This window comes from Platichthys flesus, chromosome 15 (genome assembly GCF_949316205.1).
Source record: "Platichthys flesus chromosome 15, fPlaFle2.1, whole genome shotgun sequence".
Taxonomy (NCBI): domain Eukaryota; kingdom Metazoa; phylum Chordata; class Actinopteri; order Pleuronectiformes; family Pleuronectidae; genus Platichthys; species Platichthys flesus.
The window spans coordinates 2,069,923-2,087,175 of record NC_084959.1 but is presented as its reverse complement, the minus strand read 5'-3'; the positions used below and the strand labels follow the sequence as shown (position 1 = coordinate 2,087,175).

The 17,253-nt window shown below is 44.4% G+C and overlaps 2 protein-coding genes, 1 long non-coding RNA gene and 1 other non-coding gene across 5 annotated transcripts; 3 read left to right on the top strand and 1 right to left on the bottom strand.

Moving 5' to 3' along the window:
* The first annotated feature begins 300 nt into the window (after positions 1 to 300).
* Positions 301 to 3,282, top strand: btg4 (B-cell translocation gene 4). The gene is made up of 4 exons (XM_062406373.1): positions 301 to 831; positions 1,617 to 1,754; positions 2,279 to 2,591; positions 2,736 to 3,282. The coding sequence occupies exons 1-4, from the start codon at positions 659 to 661 to the stop codon at positions 3,009 to 3,011; spliced, it is 900 nt and encodes a 299-aa protein (XP_062262357.1). The 5' UTR covers positions 301 to 658; the 3' UTR covers positions 3,012 to 3,282.
* Positions 3,283 to 6,010: 2,728 nt separating this feature from the next.
* Positions 6,011 to 11,802, top strand: LOC133969529 (heterogeneous nuclear ribonucleoprotein A/B-like). Of its 2 annotated transcripts, XM_062406082.1 has the most exons (9): positions 6,011 to 6,130; positions 7,204 to 7,532; positions 7,723 to 7,891; positions 8,012 to 8,167; positions 8,497 to 8,628; positions 8,864 to 9,005; positions 9,376 to 9,531; positions 10,124 to 10,223; positions 10,931 to 11,802. In XM_062406082.1, the coding sequence occupies exons 2-8, from the start codon at positions 7,228 to 7,230 to the stop codon at positions 10,201 to 10,203; spliced, it is 1,140 nt and encodes a 379-aa protein (XP_062262066.1). In that variant the 5' UTR covers positions 6,011 to 6,130; positions 7,204 to 7,227; the 3' UTR covers positions 10,204 to 10,223; positions 10,931 to 11,802. The 2 variants fall into 2 exon arrangements, with proteins under 2 accessions (XP_062262066.1, XP_062262067.1); XM_062406083.1 differs by lacking the exon at positions 10,124 to 10,223.
* A 609-nt stretch (positions 11,803 to 12,411) lies between these two features.
* On the top strand, positions 12,412 to 12,484 carry trnav-cac (transfer RNA valine (anticodon CAC)). The gene has a single exon. It is a non-coding gene; the product is annotated as a tRNA-Val (tRNA).
* An 894-nt stretch (positions 12,485 to 13,378) lies between these two features.
* Positions 13,379 to 15,763, bottom strand: LOC133970091 (uncharacterized). Its single transcript, XR_009924267.1, has 3 exons — positions 15,652 to 15,763; positions 14,223 to 14,538; positions 13,379 to 14,041 (listed from the first exon to the last, which is right to left on the bottom strand). It is a non-coding gene; the product is annotated as an uncharacterized LOC133970091 (long non-coding RNA).
* Positions 15,764 to 17,253: the final 1,490 nt, after the last annotated feature.

The window sequence follows — 17,253 nt, the reverse complement described above, 5'->3', positions numbered from 1 at the left end:
AAAGGCACAAGAATAGTAATTAAACAAAATAAACGCACATTTAGAGAAACAACAAACTTTATCCAATTAAATGCACTAATAAATAAAGATCTAGTCGACTTCTTGTTTCCTGCTCCCTGGATACTTCCTGACTTGGGACAGAACTTTACTGTATCCTAACTTTTCTTTCACTTTCTGGGACAACTCATCTCCCGCGCGTGTTCCAGCGAACTTCCGGTTTTATGGGACGTCACGGCCTCGCCCCCCCAGAGAGAGAAAGCGAGGGAAACCGAGCGAGCAGGTGATTAAGTGAAGCGGCCTCAGGTGCGAGCGCTCGTCACACACCTGAAGTGAGCAGCTCTCGAACCTCCGGACAAACTTCCAGTGTCTGACGGCCTCTGGTGCACGTGCGCTTCCCGCTGCAGCTTCACACACACGCACACACACGCGCAGCTCGTTGCAGATTCCCAGTGGAGATATTTGATTTGTCGTCTCGAGCTCAGTTCTCTGCAGAGCTGCAGCAGCAAATATGTTTGCTTGAGTTGACTGGTTTCCAGTTTGTATCCGTTGGTTTTATTTCTCCCGAGTTCCTTTAACTTCCAGTAGGTTCAGCCTGCGCAGGTTTTATCGTCAGAGGGATTTTTAACAGGTGGGAGGTTCAGGTGAAGACAGGGAGGCCATGAAGGAGGAGATCGCCGCCGCTGTGTTCTTCGTGGCTCGGCTGGTGAAGCGGTATGGATGTCTGGATAACCGCGGCAGGGAGAGGTTTGCCACTGCGCTGACCTCTGCCCTGTTCGAGAGCTACAAGAACCACTGGCACCCGAAGGCTCCCAGCAAGGGTCAGGCCTACAGGTCAGTAACATCCCATCATCAACCTGCTCACTCCTTCCTCAGGCCGTTTGGACTGTCCTCTATAATATACTGTACTTTTAGTTATAATGAATAATCAAAGACTGAGATTTCACTGGAGGAGAGTCAGTAACTCTGAATACACACCTGAGAATACACTAAATGTTTGGATGAGGCCTTGGACACTGGAATTTCAGTGGGAACTTTTACCCTTCTTCATATAGTAACATCCAGAGAGAACGGCTTTAATTGATCTATTTCCTTCATTACAATAAAATGTAAAATGTCATTAAAATATTAACTTTCTTTTACAAATTTAAGCTGGATTTTGAATCCTTAAAATCCACCATTGCTTCGTTAAGAAGACTTCAGAGTTTGATGAGGAAACTATTGATTGCAACGTGTGAAAGTATAAAATAGAGAACATAAAAAAGTGTACATAGGAGGATGTTTCTGAAAATTAATCTTACAGATTTCTCCCTCGCTGCTGTGATTACAAGTTAGATTGAATTTGAACACTCTGGATAAATTAGACCAAATAGATCACAGCAGATGGAAGAGAATGCATTTTTTTTTTTTAAATCAAACTTTAATTGCATGTTTTCAGCAAGACTTGTAAAGGACTTGTTTGGTTTCAATCTCACACTCGTGTGTCTTCTCTGCCTGTATTCTCTAAATAATGTTGCATCCACACAAGGAACTGCTGTTTGACATTTTGTGGCTTTTGGTGTCTTGATGGTGGAACAAGCTTCATAATGTCCTGGTTCTATCTCCCTGTGGTTCCTCAGGTGTCTGCGTATGAACCGTGTGCGGCTCCAGGACCCGGTGCTGCAGAAGGCCTGTGAGCGCAGCGCGGTGCGGTACCAGGATCTGGGCCTCCCCCACGAGCTGACCGTGTGGGTCGACCCTGGAGAGGTGTCCTGCAGGTCAGCCCGCCTCACTCTTGTAGCACCATGATCCGAGTGTGAAGCTGAAACCGACAGTTCTTACCTCCTTTTTCCACGAGGCGGCTCCAGGGGCCGGTTCAGGGAAGAAGCCTGATCTGGAACCAGTTGTTTGTGTTTCAACGACCAAAGAACTGGCTCTGGGCTAGAAACTGGTTTAATGGCACCAAAGAACTGCTGGTCCACAAGAAAGAACTGCCTCCATTAGAGGTTTGAGGCTAGATTAATACCAACCATAACCTTGTTACCACCAATTTAAAAAATCTGGCACCAACAGCATATTGTCTGCAGTTTAATAATGGCTGCAGCAGATGAGGTCCAAGGTAATTTAGAAGGAGCTTAGAGGATGAGTCCCGTGTTTGAGCACATGCAGTGAGAGATGGCTGCTTCTTAAACGTGTGAGCCAGGACTACGAGTGACTTGTGATGTCCGAGGCCACAGATGGTGAACGTGTGTCACAAGTCGTGCGATAAACTGGTCTCAGAGTGTTTGTCTGTTTCTCACAGGTATGGTGAACGCAGCTCCCCGTTCTGCGTCTCCGTGGTGGACAGCTGCCGGCGCGATGGGGGATTCTCCCGACGTGTCCATGACGCCGTGGAGCGGGCGAGCCTTGACGTCCCGTCAGGAAGCTCCGACGACGAGGAGGAGGCCGGTGGAGACTTCAGCATGAGCAGCATGAGCAGCAACAGCATGAGCAGCAGCGGCAGTTGCGGCGGCGGCAGCAGCGTCCTGTCGGTTCTCTGCCCGGCTCCGATCCCAGCCAACCACCTTGAACCCAAAACCATCCCAACTGTCAGCAACCCCAACAGCGTCTACCGGGTAGGTTGAACCTGATGGACTTATCACAGGCTCTAGATGGTTTGATCTAATGCAAAGAATCGTGTTTTATGAGCATATTGTATGGGGGGGGGGGGTGCAGATCTCTTGTCACCGCCAGCTATCATCATCACTTCTCGTCCTCAGTTCAGCGAGTTTTCTCCCGGCGCCCCTCAGACCTGGGTGAGGGAGAAGCGGAAGGCCTTCGCCGGTGACCCCTACCCTCCTCATCCCCCTCCCCCTTGTCACCCCCCTCCCCGTTCCCACCCCCCTCCCCCTTCTCACCCTCCTCACCCTCCTCCAACCGGAGGCCCGGGCTCCCAGTTCTCCATCCAGAAAGGCTTCAAGTCCTATCGAGCCACGTTTACCTTCACTGGGCCTCGGGTGGACAAGTACCACTGGGTCAGCAAGTCTCGGTCCTGAAGCCCAGACCCAGGCTCGGGTTGCTGCTCTGGAAAGGATCTGCGATGTCATGAATGGGGGGGAAAAAAGTGTCTGGAGAGTTTGTCTGTTGTCTTTAAAAGTCTAAGTTTATTATTCATATGTGGTTTAAAGTAATGGTTTAAAAAAAGTTAATGCTATTTCAGCATGTTTTTAAGCTTTGAAATATTCAGGTTTTAACGAAATTCTTCCTTCTAAATGTGTTTTTTAATTTAAAATGTATCTAAAGTGTGAATAAAGTAATATTCAGCTGTCATTGAAAAGAAATAAAAATCGTTATTCTAAAAAGTTTGCTTCATTTCACGTTCACATGTCCACCACCATTTTGACAATGATGTATTATAAATTGTTGTAACTCAAGATTTAGTTCACCAGAAATGAAATGCAATCAACAGAGTTTAATAAGGTCAAACTAAATGAGAACAAAGACAATGAAGAACAGTTAATATGAAAACAGACTTATTGTTAATGACGACTGGTAAACATGGATGTTACATTAGATGGACACAGATTATAAATGAGTTTCTATGAACCTTACAAAGACATGTTGGTATAGATATGAACCTATTTCACAAAACAATGAAGAAATATGCATTTGTTTTTAGATTCAAGTTCTATATTTGCCTCAATTGCATTTCATTATTCAGGTTTGACATCTGAGAAATCGGGTTGTCGAAGGACAGTGTGAATCAGAAACCTCCATTAAAGAATATCTAATTGGAATTAACATGCTGCTGCTCTCTGGCCTGGACACTTGTGTAGAAGAAACTCTTTCCTGCAGATTTCTCCCCATGCAGCTGTGTGGTGGTTGTACTGGGAGTGAAGTCAGTGATTGGTGTGTGTGAGAGAACAATCAGCTAACAACACTGCCTGCACGGAAACCACAGTCTCACTATAACCTTCAGTTCGGCACTTTTATTAACAGAAAACTCAATTTAAGGACTCATTTAAACACAGTAACAGATTCAAGATGGCTGATTTCAAGTCATTCCAGAGTGTGGGGCCCCGACACCTCAGTCACCAGTGGGGTACTGGGAATTTCCCGGGCCACTATCAGCTGATCTAAGATGGCGCCCAGGCTCATACAGCAGGATAGTGAATCCTCAATGTTCACATGGGCCTGGGTGCGTAAAGCCTGAAGAGATCAAAACACAAATTTAAATCAACATGAAAACAAACAAATGCAGCGAGGCCTGATTTGGTCACGTTTTGATAATCCTCAGCTGATCATGGTGAGAACTTTCCGAGGCCTACGAGCTCTGTGGGAGTTCAACGTGCTGACTGGATCCTCGTGCTGCTCATCTTCATGCAGATCAGCGTGTTGTGTTTACTCATACAAACAGTCTGAAGTGAAGTTTACTGTATGAAGTGTGTACGTGTGAATGGACGGGAGCTGTGTTCTTACCTGTGGTCACTGCAGTCCTCAGCGCTTTGTTCACAAGTGACCATGGCTAGAGAAACACAACCGTCTCCACAGTCACACGTTTCAGTGTGTATGTGCAGGGAGCGTGCACGTTGTATGTGTATGTGTGTGTGTGTGTATGTGTGTGCACGCTCATATCTCAGGTCGTGCCTGGACTTGACCCTGGCTGGCAGGCGTAGTTCACGGTGCCAGGGTGAAGCCAAACAGTCGCCCTGGGCCTCAGGTTTGGTCTTTTTCTCAAGTGTTTAATGTGATCACAGTTTGATGAGAACATAAAGATCAAGACGTTTTGGCTCCACAGATTAGGAGCCGTCATGTCGTCCATCTTTATTAACAGTCCATTGGGATGACAACAGAGAGAGAAAGATCAGGTTGCACATGGTGTGGGTGGAGGTCAACAGGGGTCAATGGAAACATCTTTACTGAAATAGAAACTGTGAAAAAAACGAATTCACTTCTTCATAGATTCTTTTTTCTTGACCAAAAGCAAAGGCCTTAATAAAAAACATTTTTCTACATCAGCAATATAACAAAAGTGCGATGGAGACCCACTACAAATTAAGAAAACGACAACTGGAATGTTTCCTGGATATAATTCAACTTCATGTTATTGGAGTTTGCTACTGGCCAGTGGTGAAGGAACTTCCAAAAGCACTGAACTACAGCCAGGTTAATGAAAGAGATGAAGAGGTTTTACGTATCTGCACATGTTGTGACTTTTTGCAGCACGTTTCTGTTTTTGGACACGTTGTGACTTTTTGCAGTAAGTTTCTGTTTTTGGACATGTTGTGACTTTTTGCAGCACGTTTCTGTTTTTGGACACGTTGTGACTTTTTGCAGTAAGTTTCTGTTTTTGGACACGTTGTGACTTTTTGCAGTAAGTTTCTGTTTTTGGACACGTTGTGACTTTTTGCAGCACTTTTCTGTTTTTGGACATGTGACTTTTTGCAGCACGTTTCTGTTTTTGGACATGTGACTTTTTGCAGTAAGTTTCGGTTTTTGGACACGTTGTGACTTTTTGCAGCACGTTTCTGTTTTTGGACATGTTGTGACTTTTGCAGGTTGTGTCTGTATCTACACATATTAGGACTTGATGCAGCACATTAAGTCAAATGGAGGAACATACTTTTTCTACTTGCACGTGTTGTCTCTGTTTGCACGGGTTAATGTGCCGTGTCGAGCTTTCTCAGCCACCGTGCACAAGTCCCATACTGTATGTTTCACTATACTGCAGCTGCTTTGTGCACCGTGAGGAGGTTCGACACACAACTCCTCAAGCTCAGTGTGTGTTCATAAAGAAGTTTGAAACCTTCACTCGGGAGGAAAACTCGTCTTCAAACTAAAAGTCAAACTTTAACCCTGAACTTATATTCTGTCGTGTTTTATAATCAGAACGAAACAGCAGTGAAAGTAGAAGGAGCAGGGAGGCGACGGGAAGCAGGAAGGTTCTCCAGTTCCTTTATGTGCTGCTTCTCTCGTTTCTCTTCGTCATCAGCCAATGACGTGACGCCTTCAATCTCGCCGGGGCCCCTCTCGTCCAATCGCGGCCGCCGTCACTGTGACGTGACGCTGCGCTCCGTTACATCCGGTCATATAAATCCTGCCACGAGTTAGCGGCGAATTTGGAGAGTGTCCATTTTGAGCAGCGGGTCGGCGTCGCTGGTTTTTTCCCCTCAAAGTAAGAATGTGATTATTTGCTGTGTTTGCGGAATCGAGCACGAACCACGATGTTCGGCCGAACGCGCCCGTTTAACCCTCTGCGCCGCTTCGCCTTTAATCTCAGTGTTATCCTCTTGTTAGCCACGAATCTAGCTTAGCTTCCCGTTAGCCGCAGCGAAGCTAATGTGGCTACACGCCGCCATCGCTGTTGAATGGAAAGCTCGGTTTGGCCACATCAAGCGAGCCGAGGCTCCGCGGCCGCTCCAGCCGTAATGTCGGTGGTGTTTTCCCGCATGTTTCCGTGTGTTTCCCCGGTTGTACAACCACCGGGGTTTGCCCATCTGCTAGCCGGGCCCGCACGCCGCTCTGAGCGGTAACGGAGCAAAGCGCGGTCCGCTGCAGCGTTAGCATGGAGCTGCACGGTTTCTCTTTGTGTTTCCCGGCGAACCAGTCACGTAACCGAGTTATTTACTCGATTTTCAGCCGATTCTTCCACCATTTCTCCATCAAGCTGCAACGATATATTGCTAATACAAAGTTTAGGACCCACCGGTTAGCTAGCGGTTGTAGCTCCATGCTAACGGGCATGTTAGCCGCCGAAACTGAAGCACAATGAACGATCCGCATTGTTGAGCTCGAGCAAACGTTTCGACACGGATTCATTGTCTTTGTTTGAAAACGTGTCCTCGGGTTCTGAAGCCGAGCGGCTCAGTTCACGTGGATCAATAGAAAACACGATGTCCCGGTTGGTTAATTGATTAACCCTTTAGGTTATGCACGAAAATTTAAACTGATTGTTGAATTGTATAACGAGCATCTGGAATTTGTGGATTTGTTCTTTTACTTTGTAGTACTTCTGTGTAAATGAACGATTCTTTTTTTTCTCTGCAAAATGGCTTCAATCTCATTGTTAGGAACCACATGTACTGATTGTTTGAATAAGTTCAAAATCAAATCCAGCAACCTTAAGTAAACAGAAATTATCGTAAATCTGCTGCCAGCGTTTCATAACTAAAAATCAGTTTACCAAACCTGTTTCTTATGTCATCAAATCAAGGTTTGTTTCTTATGTGCTGTTCTTTCCTGTTGCAGTCTTTAAAGAGCCTCACCGTCACAATGTCAGACTCCGAGAATCTGCTCATGGAGACCTCAGAGCAGAACGGCAACGAGGGAGAGGAGGACCAGAACGGAGCCGAGCAGGAGCAAGAGCTGATGGCCGGAGACGATTGCCCGGAGGAAGTTCCAGAAGAGGTTCAGGACGAGGTTCCAGAAGAGGCTCAGGAAGATGCGCCGGAAGAAGTTCAGGAAGATGCGCTGGACGAGTGTCAGGAGGAAGGCCAGGGCGAGGGTCAGGATAACGGCACCGACAACGGCACAGACGGAGGCAAGATTGATGCCAGCAAGGGAGAAGAGGATGCTGGGTAAGTGTTTCCCTTGGATTGGCCACGTTTAAGTTGTACGAGCACCTTTTTGGTATTCAGAACTAAACCGAACATATCAAAAGTGCTGGTATAAACACAAGTAGAAATGATAAAGCTTTCTACTCTACCTGTGAAATAAGTGGGAAACAAAGAGCAGTCAATTAACGGCACATGGTCTCTTTGTTTGCAGGAAAATGTTCGTCGGTGGTCTCAGCTGGGACACGAGTAAAAAGGACCTGAAGGATTACTTCAGCAAGTTCGGAGAGGTGTCGGACTGCACCATCAAGATGGACTCCAGCACCGGACGCTCCCGGGGCTTCGGCTTCGTCCTCTTCAAAGACGCCGTCAGCGTTGACAAGGTGAATACACGAGGAACACAGGAGCAGATGAGGGCTGTGCTGACCCTCCTCTCTGTAGACATGATCATTTAAGGTCTCATTTTACGCTGTTCTCCATCTTAACAATGTGTTTGTGTGCAGGTGCTGGAGCAGAAGGAACACAGACTGGACGGGCGTCAGATCGACCCCAAGAAGGCGATGGCCATGAAGAAGGAGCCAGTTAAGATATTTGTCGGAGGTTTGAACCCTGAGACGACGGAGGACGCCATCCGGGAATATTTTGGCACCTTCGGAGAGGTTGGTTTCACCAAACATTCAGATGATACTCCGGCTGTCACACTCACCCCCCCTTTAATCTCAGACTGTCTAGTGTTGTGTTTTAACAGAAGGTCAGATTAACGGCTTTGATCGTTTTTACAGAACTAAATCTCATTGAACTGAAGTTTGAGTTTTCTAAGTAAGCTCTTTTGGTGACATATCACATCATTCCTATTTACGAGTCAAAATCAAGTTGCAGATTAATCAACCAAGCTTCTGTTGGAGCAGTTAAGACTGAAGTGTGTGTTGTGTAATTGTTGGAGCATGACCAACGTGTTCTAACAGGTTTCTCCGCCCTGTTCTTCCAGATCGATACCATTGAACTTCCCATGGACCCCAAATCGAAGAAAAGGCGGGGCTTCATCTTCATCACATACAAAGAAGAAGCGTGCGTCCACAAGTGTCTGCAGAAGAAGTTCCACAACATCCAGGGTGGAAGGGTACGTACACACAGTTTACTTCAGCACCTCTGGGTTCATTGCCAACTATCAACTGAAAAGGTTCTGGCTCTCGCCCATTTCACACATTACAGCTGTGAGCTCTTGGCAAGTGGTAGTTTATTGTCACTTTTATTAAATGAACATGTAATGGTCGCCTCTGATCTTGAACACCTTAGTGATTTCAGTGTTTAGTGGACAAGGCCAGGATTTTAAAGTGTTTACATCTCCTCCGCAGTGTGAGCTGAAGATCGCTCAGCCCAAGGAGGTGTACCAGCAGCAGCAGTACGGAGGAGGACGCGGTGGTGGTGGTGGAGGAGGAGGTGGTGGTGGCGGTTATGGTGGAGGCGGTGGCGGAGGACGGGGCCGAGGCCGTGGAGGTAAGGACGAGGAGTCTGTAGTGGCCTGACTTGTGTTTTTTAAATCCTGTGTTGTGGGGCTTGTATAAGAAGACTTGCCCCATTTATTCTACCTGCAGCAAGTTCACTAGCTCAGTAAAGAGAGGAACGGTACGACCCGTCCAGCAGAGACTGTTCTCATTTCATCTGACTCTATATATTTAATGAACTTGCGATATTGACCTCAGAATTGAATTTCAGTCGGTTCACCTGCTCTTAGAGTTGGTGACCTGATTTCAGAGTTTCACTATGAACATTCAACTAAACCGTTCTGAGACCTGGAGCTAATTCAACAAATCCACATATTGGTCCGACTGATGAAACTCAAACTGCTTCGCTCTTTGTGACTCAGGTCAGAATCAAGGCTGGAACCAGGGCTATGGTGGAAACTACTGGAACCAGGGCTATGGTGGGAACCAGGGCTATGGCTACGGTGGATACAGCGGCTATGGCAACTATGACTACAATTCTGGTTACTATGGGTATGGCGGTACCGGATATGATTACAGTAAGTATGCGGAGACAAACTGTCATATGCTTGTGTCCTTTTTCCTATTTGTCGCCAGCTTTTCCCGCTCTTTACGTTGCACCATTAGCTACCTTGAGCCGCTGCAGTCCGGTCACCCGCACCGTTAGCTCATTAGCTCTGTCACCAACCGGCACGCAACTAATCCTGATAGGTCGAATCCTTCAAGACCCACCAGTCGAATGCGTAGTTGCTCGGGAGCGGACGGACGCACTCGAAGGAGCTTTTGAAATGGGACGCTGTAGTTGTACCGCTGTGACGCCATCAGTCTGCAGCCTCTGGAGGAAACGGCCCCTGAATTCAGACACAACTCAAGAAATTAACACTTACAGTTTGTGTCGTTAACAGGAATACACATTAAACGATGAGCAACCTACCGGAGCTTCATCTCCTATTGGACTGTTAAAGTGCAGACACCGCTCATAGGAGTGATTTGACATCTTTTGCACACGTGTTAAATTCACCACACCAGTCACATGCCTTTTGAGTCCAGGACATGTTTGACCACAACAACTCCTTTTTTTAACATCTCTAAATTGAAATCTGTTTCTAACTTGGTCTATTCTGTCTTTAGGCTCCACAGACCAGGGCAACGCCAGCTACGGCAAAACCCCCAGACGGGGGGGACACCAGACAGGCTACAAGCCATACTGATGATGACATGGTATTGCAAGGTATCCCATGGCTTTAAGAACCTCCCATTTACATACTCTCACGACACCCATGAGCACAGGCACTGAAATCCCACCCGCACAAAGCCATAGTTCCGATTTAGGGCTGTACAGAAGGGTAACCCCCGACCGCCGCAAACTCGAGAACCCTTATGTGCACGTGTGTCACCATAGCTGAAGAACTCCGTCGATTGCCATTCATGTTAGAAAGTCTACGAGGCTTTAAAGCTTGTGTCACTCTGCTTTCAGGTCATTTGAACTTTTGCTTTGCCTGCCTTTCCTTTTTGGAAGAGAACTGACGCTTGTGTTCATCTTTGCTTTTCTGCAGCTCTTCCTGCATGACATGTTTTTGTTTTGTAGTTTAGGTCCAGCTCTGGCTCCCACCTGTACTGCCATGTAATCTTTTGGTTAAATTACCAATAAAGTCATTGTATATTTTTTGGGTTAATTTTGGAGCCTTTATTATGAACAGAAATGAAACGCTGGTCCTCCAGTGGACATGGAACCGGTTCAGAGTCGGTGTCTTGACCCTGAATCGACATGTTGGAGGAGTTGAACTGGAAACTGTCTTTATTTTGATCAGGATGATCTGCAAATTAAATCCACCGCGCTCTGATCTCAGGATCAAGAGCTCAAATTGGATAAAATGTTGAAAGTGTGAGATGTTGTTTTTAATGAAGAAGTGACCAAGTGTTTGTCTCCTTCCACAGGACTTCAGCGATCCAATGAAAGCGACCGCTGACCGGACACACCAGGCCGAACTCGACCTCTTTTATGACAGAAGACCATTTGTACAGAAAACATCTGAAATGTAACTTTTCCATGTTTATTTTTTTTTCCTTTTTGTTTTTTTAATCCTATAATTTTTTAGCTTTTACTTTTCCCTTCTGTGTTTATTTTTTTTTCTCCCCCCTTCCACATTTCCACCGACGGAAGTGTAATTTTTACTGTACTTTTTGGTACCTGTTTTGATTCTAATGTATTGTAAGGGTTGTATTTTACATGTTTGTTGGCTTTACAGGTTGAAAAAATCATGGCGCTGTAAAGGAGCTTTTTTGACAATAAAAACAAGTTTTCAGTATTTTTTATTTTTTTGTTCTGATGCTTCCAGGTTCTGGGGTTGAAGAGTCAAAGGTTTAGAAAGTTCTGTTGTCCAAATTGGTCGAAACTGGCTTTGTTTTGTTGCAGCAACACAACCCGGTGATCTGTAATGACAAAGTTATTCTGCTTCACTATGAACTTTTCTTTTTAAAGCTGGAGTCCAGTGTACCAAGAATGAATTTATACTTGTGTTGTGTTTCCTCAAAGGCTGAAGCGTCTTCCAGGACGTTCTGATTTTTACCAGGGAACTAACATCTGGAAATATCCATGTAGAAGGGGGGGGGGGGGGGGTCGTGACTCAACCACATGTAACTGTGGGTCAACTAATTGTTTTCTAGTTTGCTTTAGTTTGTGTTTGTTAGGTGTCACCTGCGCTCAAGTTAAATGTCTGCTTCATTTCTTTTTGGTCTGACTTCAGGTCTCTGAAGTCTCCTCAGCTAGTGTCTGACCATTTATTAGTAATAAACATTCTCGTTTGTGATTTTGTGTACTGTTAATGATTAATATTACTCTTGATAATGATGTGAGGCAACATTGACTAGTTTAATCATTTCTTTTCTTATTTAAGAACATTGTTTTAAGGGCACAGTGTTACTGTAGAGAAACACACATTTTAAACCCAGAGGACCTCAGAATGCCAGTTCACATTAGTGCATGAATCAGTTAAAGTTTATATTCTCTCGGTGAAGTGGAAATTACTTTATTGACGGTTTCCCTTAGACAAATTGATCCATGATCAATAACTGATTAGTTTCCTGGTGGTTGTATCTATACACTGAGTTCAGGGTTCACTACTATAACAATCATTAGGGAAGGGAAGGGCATTTAAATAATGACAATAGGTTCTTTAATTATTATACAAAAAGGAGTTTCAATATATTTAAAATAAATAATAGATCCTATTCTCAGTGATTAGTTTTCTTGGGAATATTTAACTTTAGTTAATTGCTTAAAAGTAGTGATGCCCTGAAACACATTTACTTCGTCACTGGGATCTAAATAAATTAGAACAGTTTCACAAAGGATCTATTATTATATATTATATAATTCTCACTATACTGTTCAAGATAGCTTGTGGTTGTATGAATCAGTTTCCGTAGTGTAGTGGTTATCACGTTCGCCTCACACGCGAAAGGTCCCCGGTTCGAGACCGGGCGGAAACATCACTTATGAACTTTTCCTTTTTTTAGATAATGATATTCACATATCAGATATCTAAAGGTAAGAGCAGATTATTCTAATTCTTTTGATAATAAAACCATTAGGATGTTTCTGATACGTTATAAATCTGATAAAGTTATTTCTCTTAATCTTTTAATTCTCCCATTTAATGTGTAAATCATTGGATTAATGACAAATCTGATTAACTCAACTAAAGTGTAGGTGTTAGTATCTAATGTTAAACAGTTGGGTTTATCTTTATATTAGAATTAAATATGATTATTGTCTTTATTACTGGTGGATTTATCACCTTTACCAGTGCAAAGACAGGTTTTCTGTCACATTTGCCTTAAGACCATCTCAGGAATGTTACATTTTTATTGATTTTACTTATAAATTTAGTTTGCTTAATTCATTGAACTGTTTATTTCTTATGTGACCGGCGTCTCTTTGCTCCTCGGCCTTGTTTGTGTTTTACTTCTTCTTGTTAAGTGCTTTGTAACACAGTGAATAGAAGTTCTGTGTTTATCAAGGTTATTTTAAACACTATTATTCTATAGTCAATGAGCTGCTTTTTTCCTTTTTCCTCCGGAGCTGCATAATGTTTTATTGGTGATAAAAATAAACATAAACATAAAAGACCAGACTAACTGAAAATGTTCTAAATTTTGGGGGAAATTCTTTGTTTTCATAAAGAGGACATGACGGTGTTCACCATAGACTGGTCCATGTCCCATCTGCTAACACCGAGGAGACGCCGGTTTATGAACTCGACTGCTGCCAGCCACCAGGGGGCGGTGAAGACACTTTGGCTTCACTCTTTGGGGACCTGTCGTGTCGGCCATCTTTATTCACAGACTCTAACTCACATGGCGGCACCAGAAGACCAACACGTATTATTTGGACACATTTTAATTTGAATGAACAAAACACAACAATCACAAGAAGAGTTTCAAACCCCTAAAGGCTGTTCTAACCTCGTTGTGGTTTTCTAACGCACTCGACTACATCTCAGCTATGACTGGAAGGATCGGGGCCTTGAACCTCCGGGGCCGTCTGCACGTGATGCGACATCCAGACGCCCAGATACACACAACGCCTTTCTGTCTGTGAACTGAGAACGCCCGTCCAGCTTTCTGTTTGAGTCCATCTCTCTCTACTCCTCCGTCCACTGGTTTTACTTCATCTGCAGATTTCTCTGAGTCCGTCTCTCTGTCCTCAGGAAGTCGTCCTCTCCTGGGGTCCTTCAAGCAAACCTCCACGTGGCTGGGATCTCCACCGGACCTGAGGGGACATGTTTGACGTGCTGGCTGAGTTGGATGGGAAAGCTGCAGCTCCTCCACCCATCCTCCGCGGAGGAGGCGAGCCGCGGTGAGGAAGGAGTCCGGCTGGCTGTGCAGCTTCTCCTGGAGGTCAGGGAGTCGAGGCCCCGGCGAGGTGGAGCTCCTGCCCGGGACAGGAGCCGAGGTCTCTGGGTTTCTGACGACCGGCATGTCTCCACCTCAGCTGCAGGAACTCCTCGTATGAAGCAGTGGATCTTCGATTCAATTTGGAAAAACCTGTAATTGTAGAACAGATTAAAGGAAAGAGGTTAGAAGATAAGACATCAGTGTGATTCTCAATCTAAGAAGCTGGATCCTGAAAGAAGTAGAGGAATGAGAAATAACAGCAGGAATAAAAAAGCTTAGTTTTCAGACTTTTTCTTCTAAACATTTGCAGTTTTATTATAATTTCTATCACCTTCTCATTTGCAGTGGACTTGGCCATAAGCAGTGAATTAAAGAGCTGTGGTCTTCTGCTGCATCACCAGGGGGAGGCAGAGATCCAGTAACGAGCCTCCCTGTATATATGCCGAGGTGAAACAGGATCCTTTCCTGCCTGTGGTTCGTCACGCTTCAGGCTGAACTAACCTGAGGCCCCTGAAGCTGCTGGTCACAACGTTGGGAGAAGAATGTAGTGGAGACCCTGATGAAGCCTCTGAGCTGAGGGAGGACGTGAAGGTCAGCTTCTTCTGTGAGGAGGTGCAGGAGGTGGCAGCACGTGGCAGCAGCTGAACCTACAGCGGATGAAACATGTTCAAATATGAATATTTTTTACACTTCTTTCTGAGTTCGATGTCAAAAATCTCTTAAAATAAACCATTTGAACCGTTTTTTGAGTCTGACTCTGCATGTTTTACATATTAATAAAATAAGGACTCAAATATGTTTCTACTAATAGCAATGGTTATTAAATCTAACTGACCCACTCAAACAAACTCAGGCTTCAAATGACACGAACTGTATGAGCCTGAATTTGGGGAACATGTGTGTAAATACTCAGATAAGATAAACTGGAACAGTCAGAACAAGATTTGTATCTTAGATTTGAATCATTCACAGGTTAGTTATGGATGCAGATTATAAATGAAGCTATAAGATAACAAGTTAAAATTATATAAAAACAAGAAGTTATAGTTTTGACTTCAGTCATCAGCTCTTTTGATTCTGGAAGTTCATGTTTTTGGTTTGGTGACAGAAACATCTTCCATCTCCAGGTTTTAAGACAGGAAATATAGATTTATGATTTATGAGCCAAGAGAGCATCGACTTCATGAGGCATCCGACTCGGCTCCGCTCAGATGTGCAGTCTCTGTCGGAAATGTATTTAACTGATGTTTTTAATCTATGGCATAGATTAGAAAAAGATATAAACATCAACATGTCACTGACTTTCAACGTTATACGTCTCTCTGCTAAACATCAACCACACTTATATTTGTATAAAGGTTTCATAATTAGTTTCCACAGCAAAAGTATTTTTTTGTTAGCAACGTGTTCTTTTTTTGCCTTAATGCAAAAGATAAAAGTTCTCTTTTGTACTTGTGGTGCAATGTGCTGCATAATCTCACGTGTCTCACCCGGTGCCCTGCTGGAAGCTGAACGTCGACCAGCAGGACAATGAACTGCTGACCTGAGTCTCATCAACGCCCCAAATAAAACTGTGCAGATCGATATAACAAAGAAATCAGAAAGGAACCTCTTCATTCTTCATTTCTAAGTTTACATCTACAGACGCATGAACACACGACGACATGCAGCAGATCCACAGTCAAACAGTTCAACACATATATGAACACAAACACACACAAAGAAGTGAATGAGCACAAAGCTGTAGATTCAGTTCAAACCTGAATTCTGTCTTCTCTCCTCGTCCTCCTCTCAGGACCGACTGCTCCATCTGACCCCTCACTCGCTCTTTTCCAATCCCCCCCTCACTCTCTCTCTTTGTCTCTCTCTCTCACTCTTGGTCTCCCTCTCTCTCTCTCACACACACACACACACACACACACACACAGCCCCCCTTAAATGAGTTTACTGGGACAAAGTTCGACTCCTTACGTGGCCAAGTTCGTCCTATAGAATCTGGCGATGAAATGTAGTTTAAAAATACTTTAAAACGAACACGTGCCAAATACTAACAACTCCACATTGCGTTACAGCTGAAGACAATGGAAAGTAGAGCAAGAAGTCGGTCTGTACAGCAGACGAATGCACATACATGTCACATTTTACACGGCTCAACATCCTCAAATCCAGGTCAATTTGGGAGCTTTTCCTGAGCTGTCAGCCTCCTCATGTGGTTTTCATCAGCACATGGAACCGGCTCCGTTGTTCTGGAGATGTACTTTCCCACATGTGAGGAGCAGCTGTTCTGCTTTAATCCACAGCACTTATAGAACCTCTCCTGCAGACTGGGAGCATGTTTCCTTCCAGCAGCAGCAGCAGAGTCTCTGCTCTGTACCTGCAGCAAACCGCCGGCAGGACAGGACGAGTCCCGGCTGAGGAACTAAGTGGAGCATTAAGGAGCTGAAGCTGTTGGAGATAAAACAGAGCTGGAGTGAAAACGAGCCGAGGCCCGAGTTCCCCTCAGATTCAGCCCAGCAGCACCACATCACACTCATAGACATCAGTCAGGTGAATGAGTCGGATGATTTCATCTAGATCTCTGTGTTATTAGCTCCACCAGGAGGTTCTGGTGTCTTCTGCTTTACTGAGAAAAGCGGATTATCTCAAAGCTCGGTTGACGGATCCAGGAATTTCTTTTCTCCTTCTTTAACATTGCGTGATAGGACGTTTTTGAAGAGTTATATCAATAAGTGTTTGAAATTTGGTGCAGATTAAAACAAAAACCTGGAACTAGTGAATTTAAATGTGTTGTCATAAGGGACAGCCGGTCCTTGGCGGTGGTCTGTGTCATTCTTTAGACTTTCACGACGATGCTACTGTAAAACAGATCCTCAGAAAACCTTCTTATACATGAAACCATAACATAGGACCAAAGTTTTTGATGGTGAAGCTACATAATAACTTGAATGTCACTCAGTAGAGCTCAGACCTCTGCCTAGGAAACAAGGTAAAACCCAATATTAGAGAAAATCACACAGAGTTTCATGGAAATCCATCCTGTAGTCTTTGTGACACGCTGCAGAAGCTAGTGAGCTGGTCTCAGGCTCATCAGGCCACAGGCAGAACCCTCATTGGATGCTAAAGCTGCTACGTGTACATAAACAGTACATGTGTAGAGGCAACTCCATGTTTTAAAGGTTTAACCCAACACTTGTAGATGATTGTGTTTGTGCTTTGTTGATTTGAATCTTGTAGTTTCATTTATTTGAAAATCGATTGAATATCTTGAATATGAAACGTTTTCTGGAGACAGGTTTGCTGCAGCTGCTTCATTCGGTGTTTGATTAAACTCTGAGTTATAATCCTGATTTATCGAGTCTGTG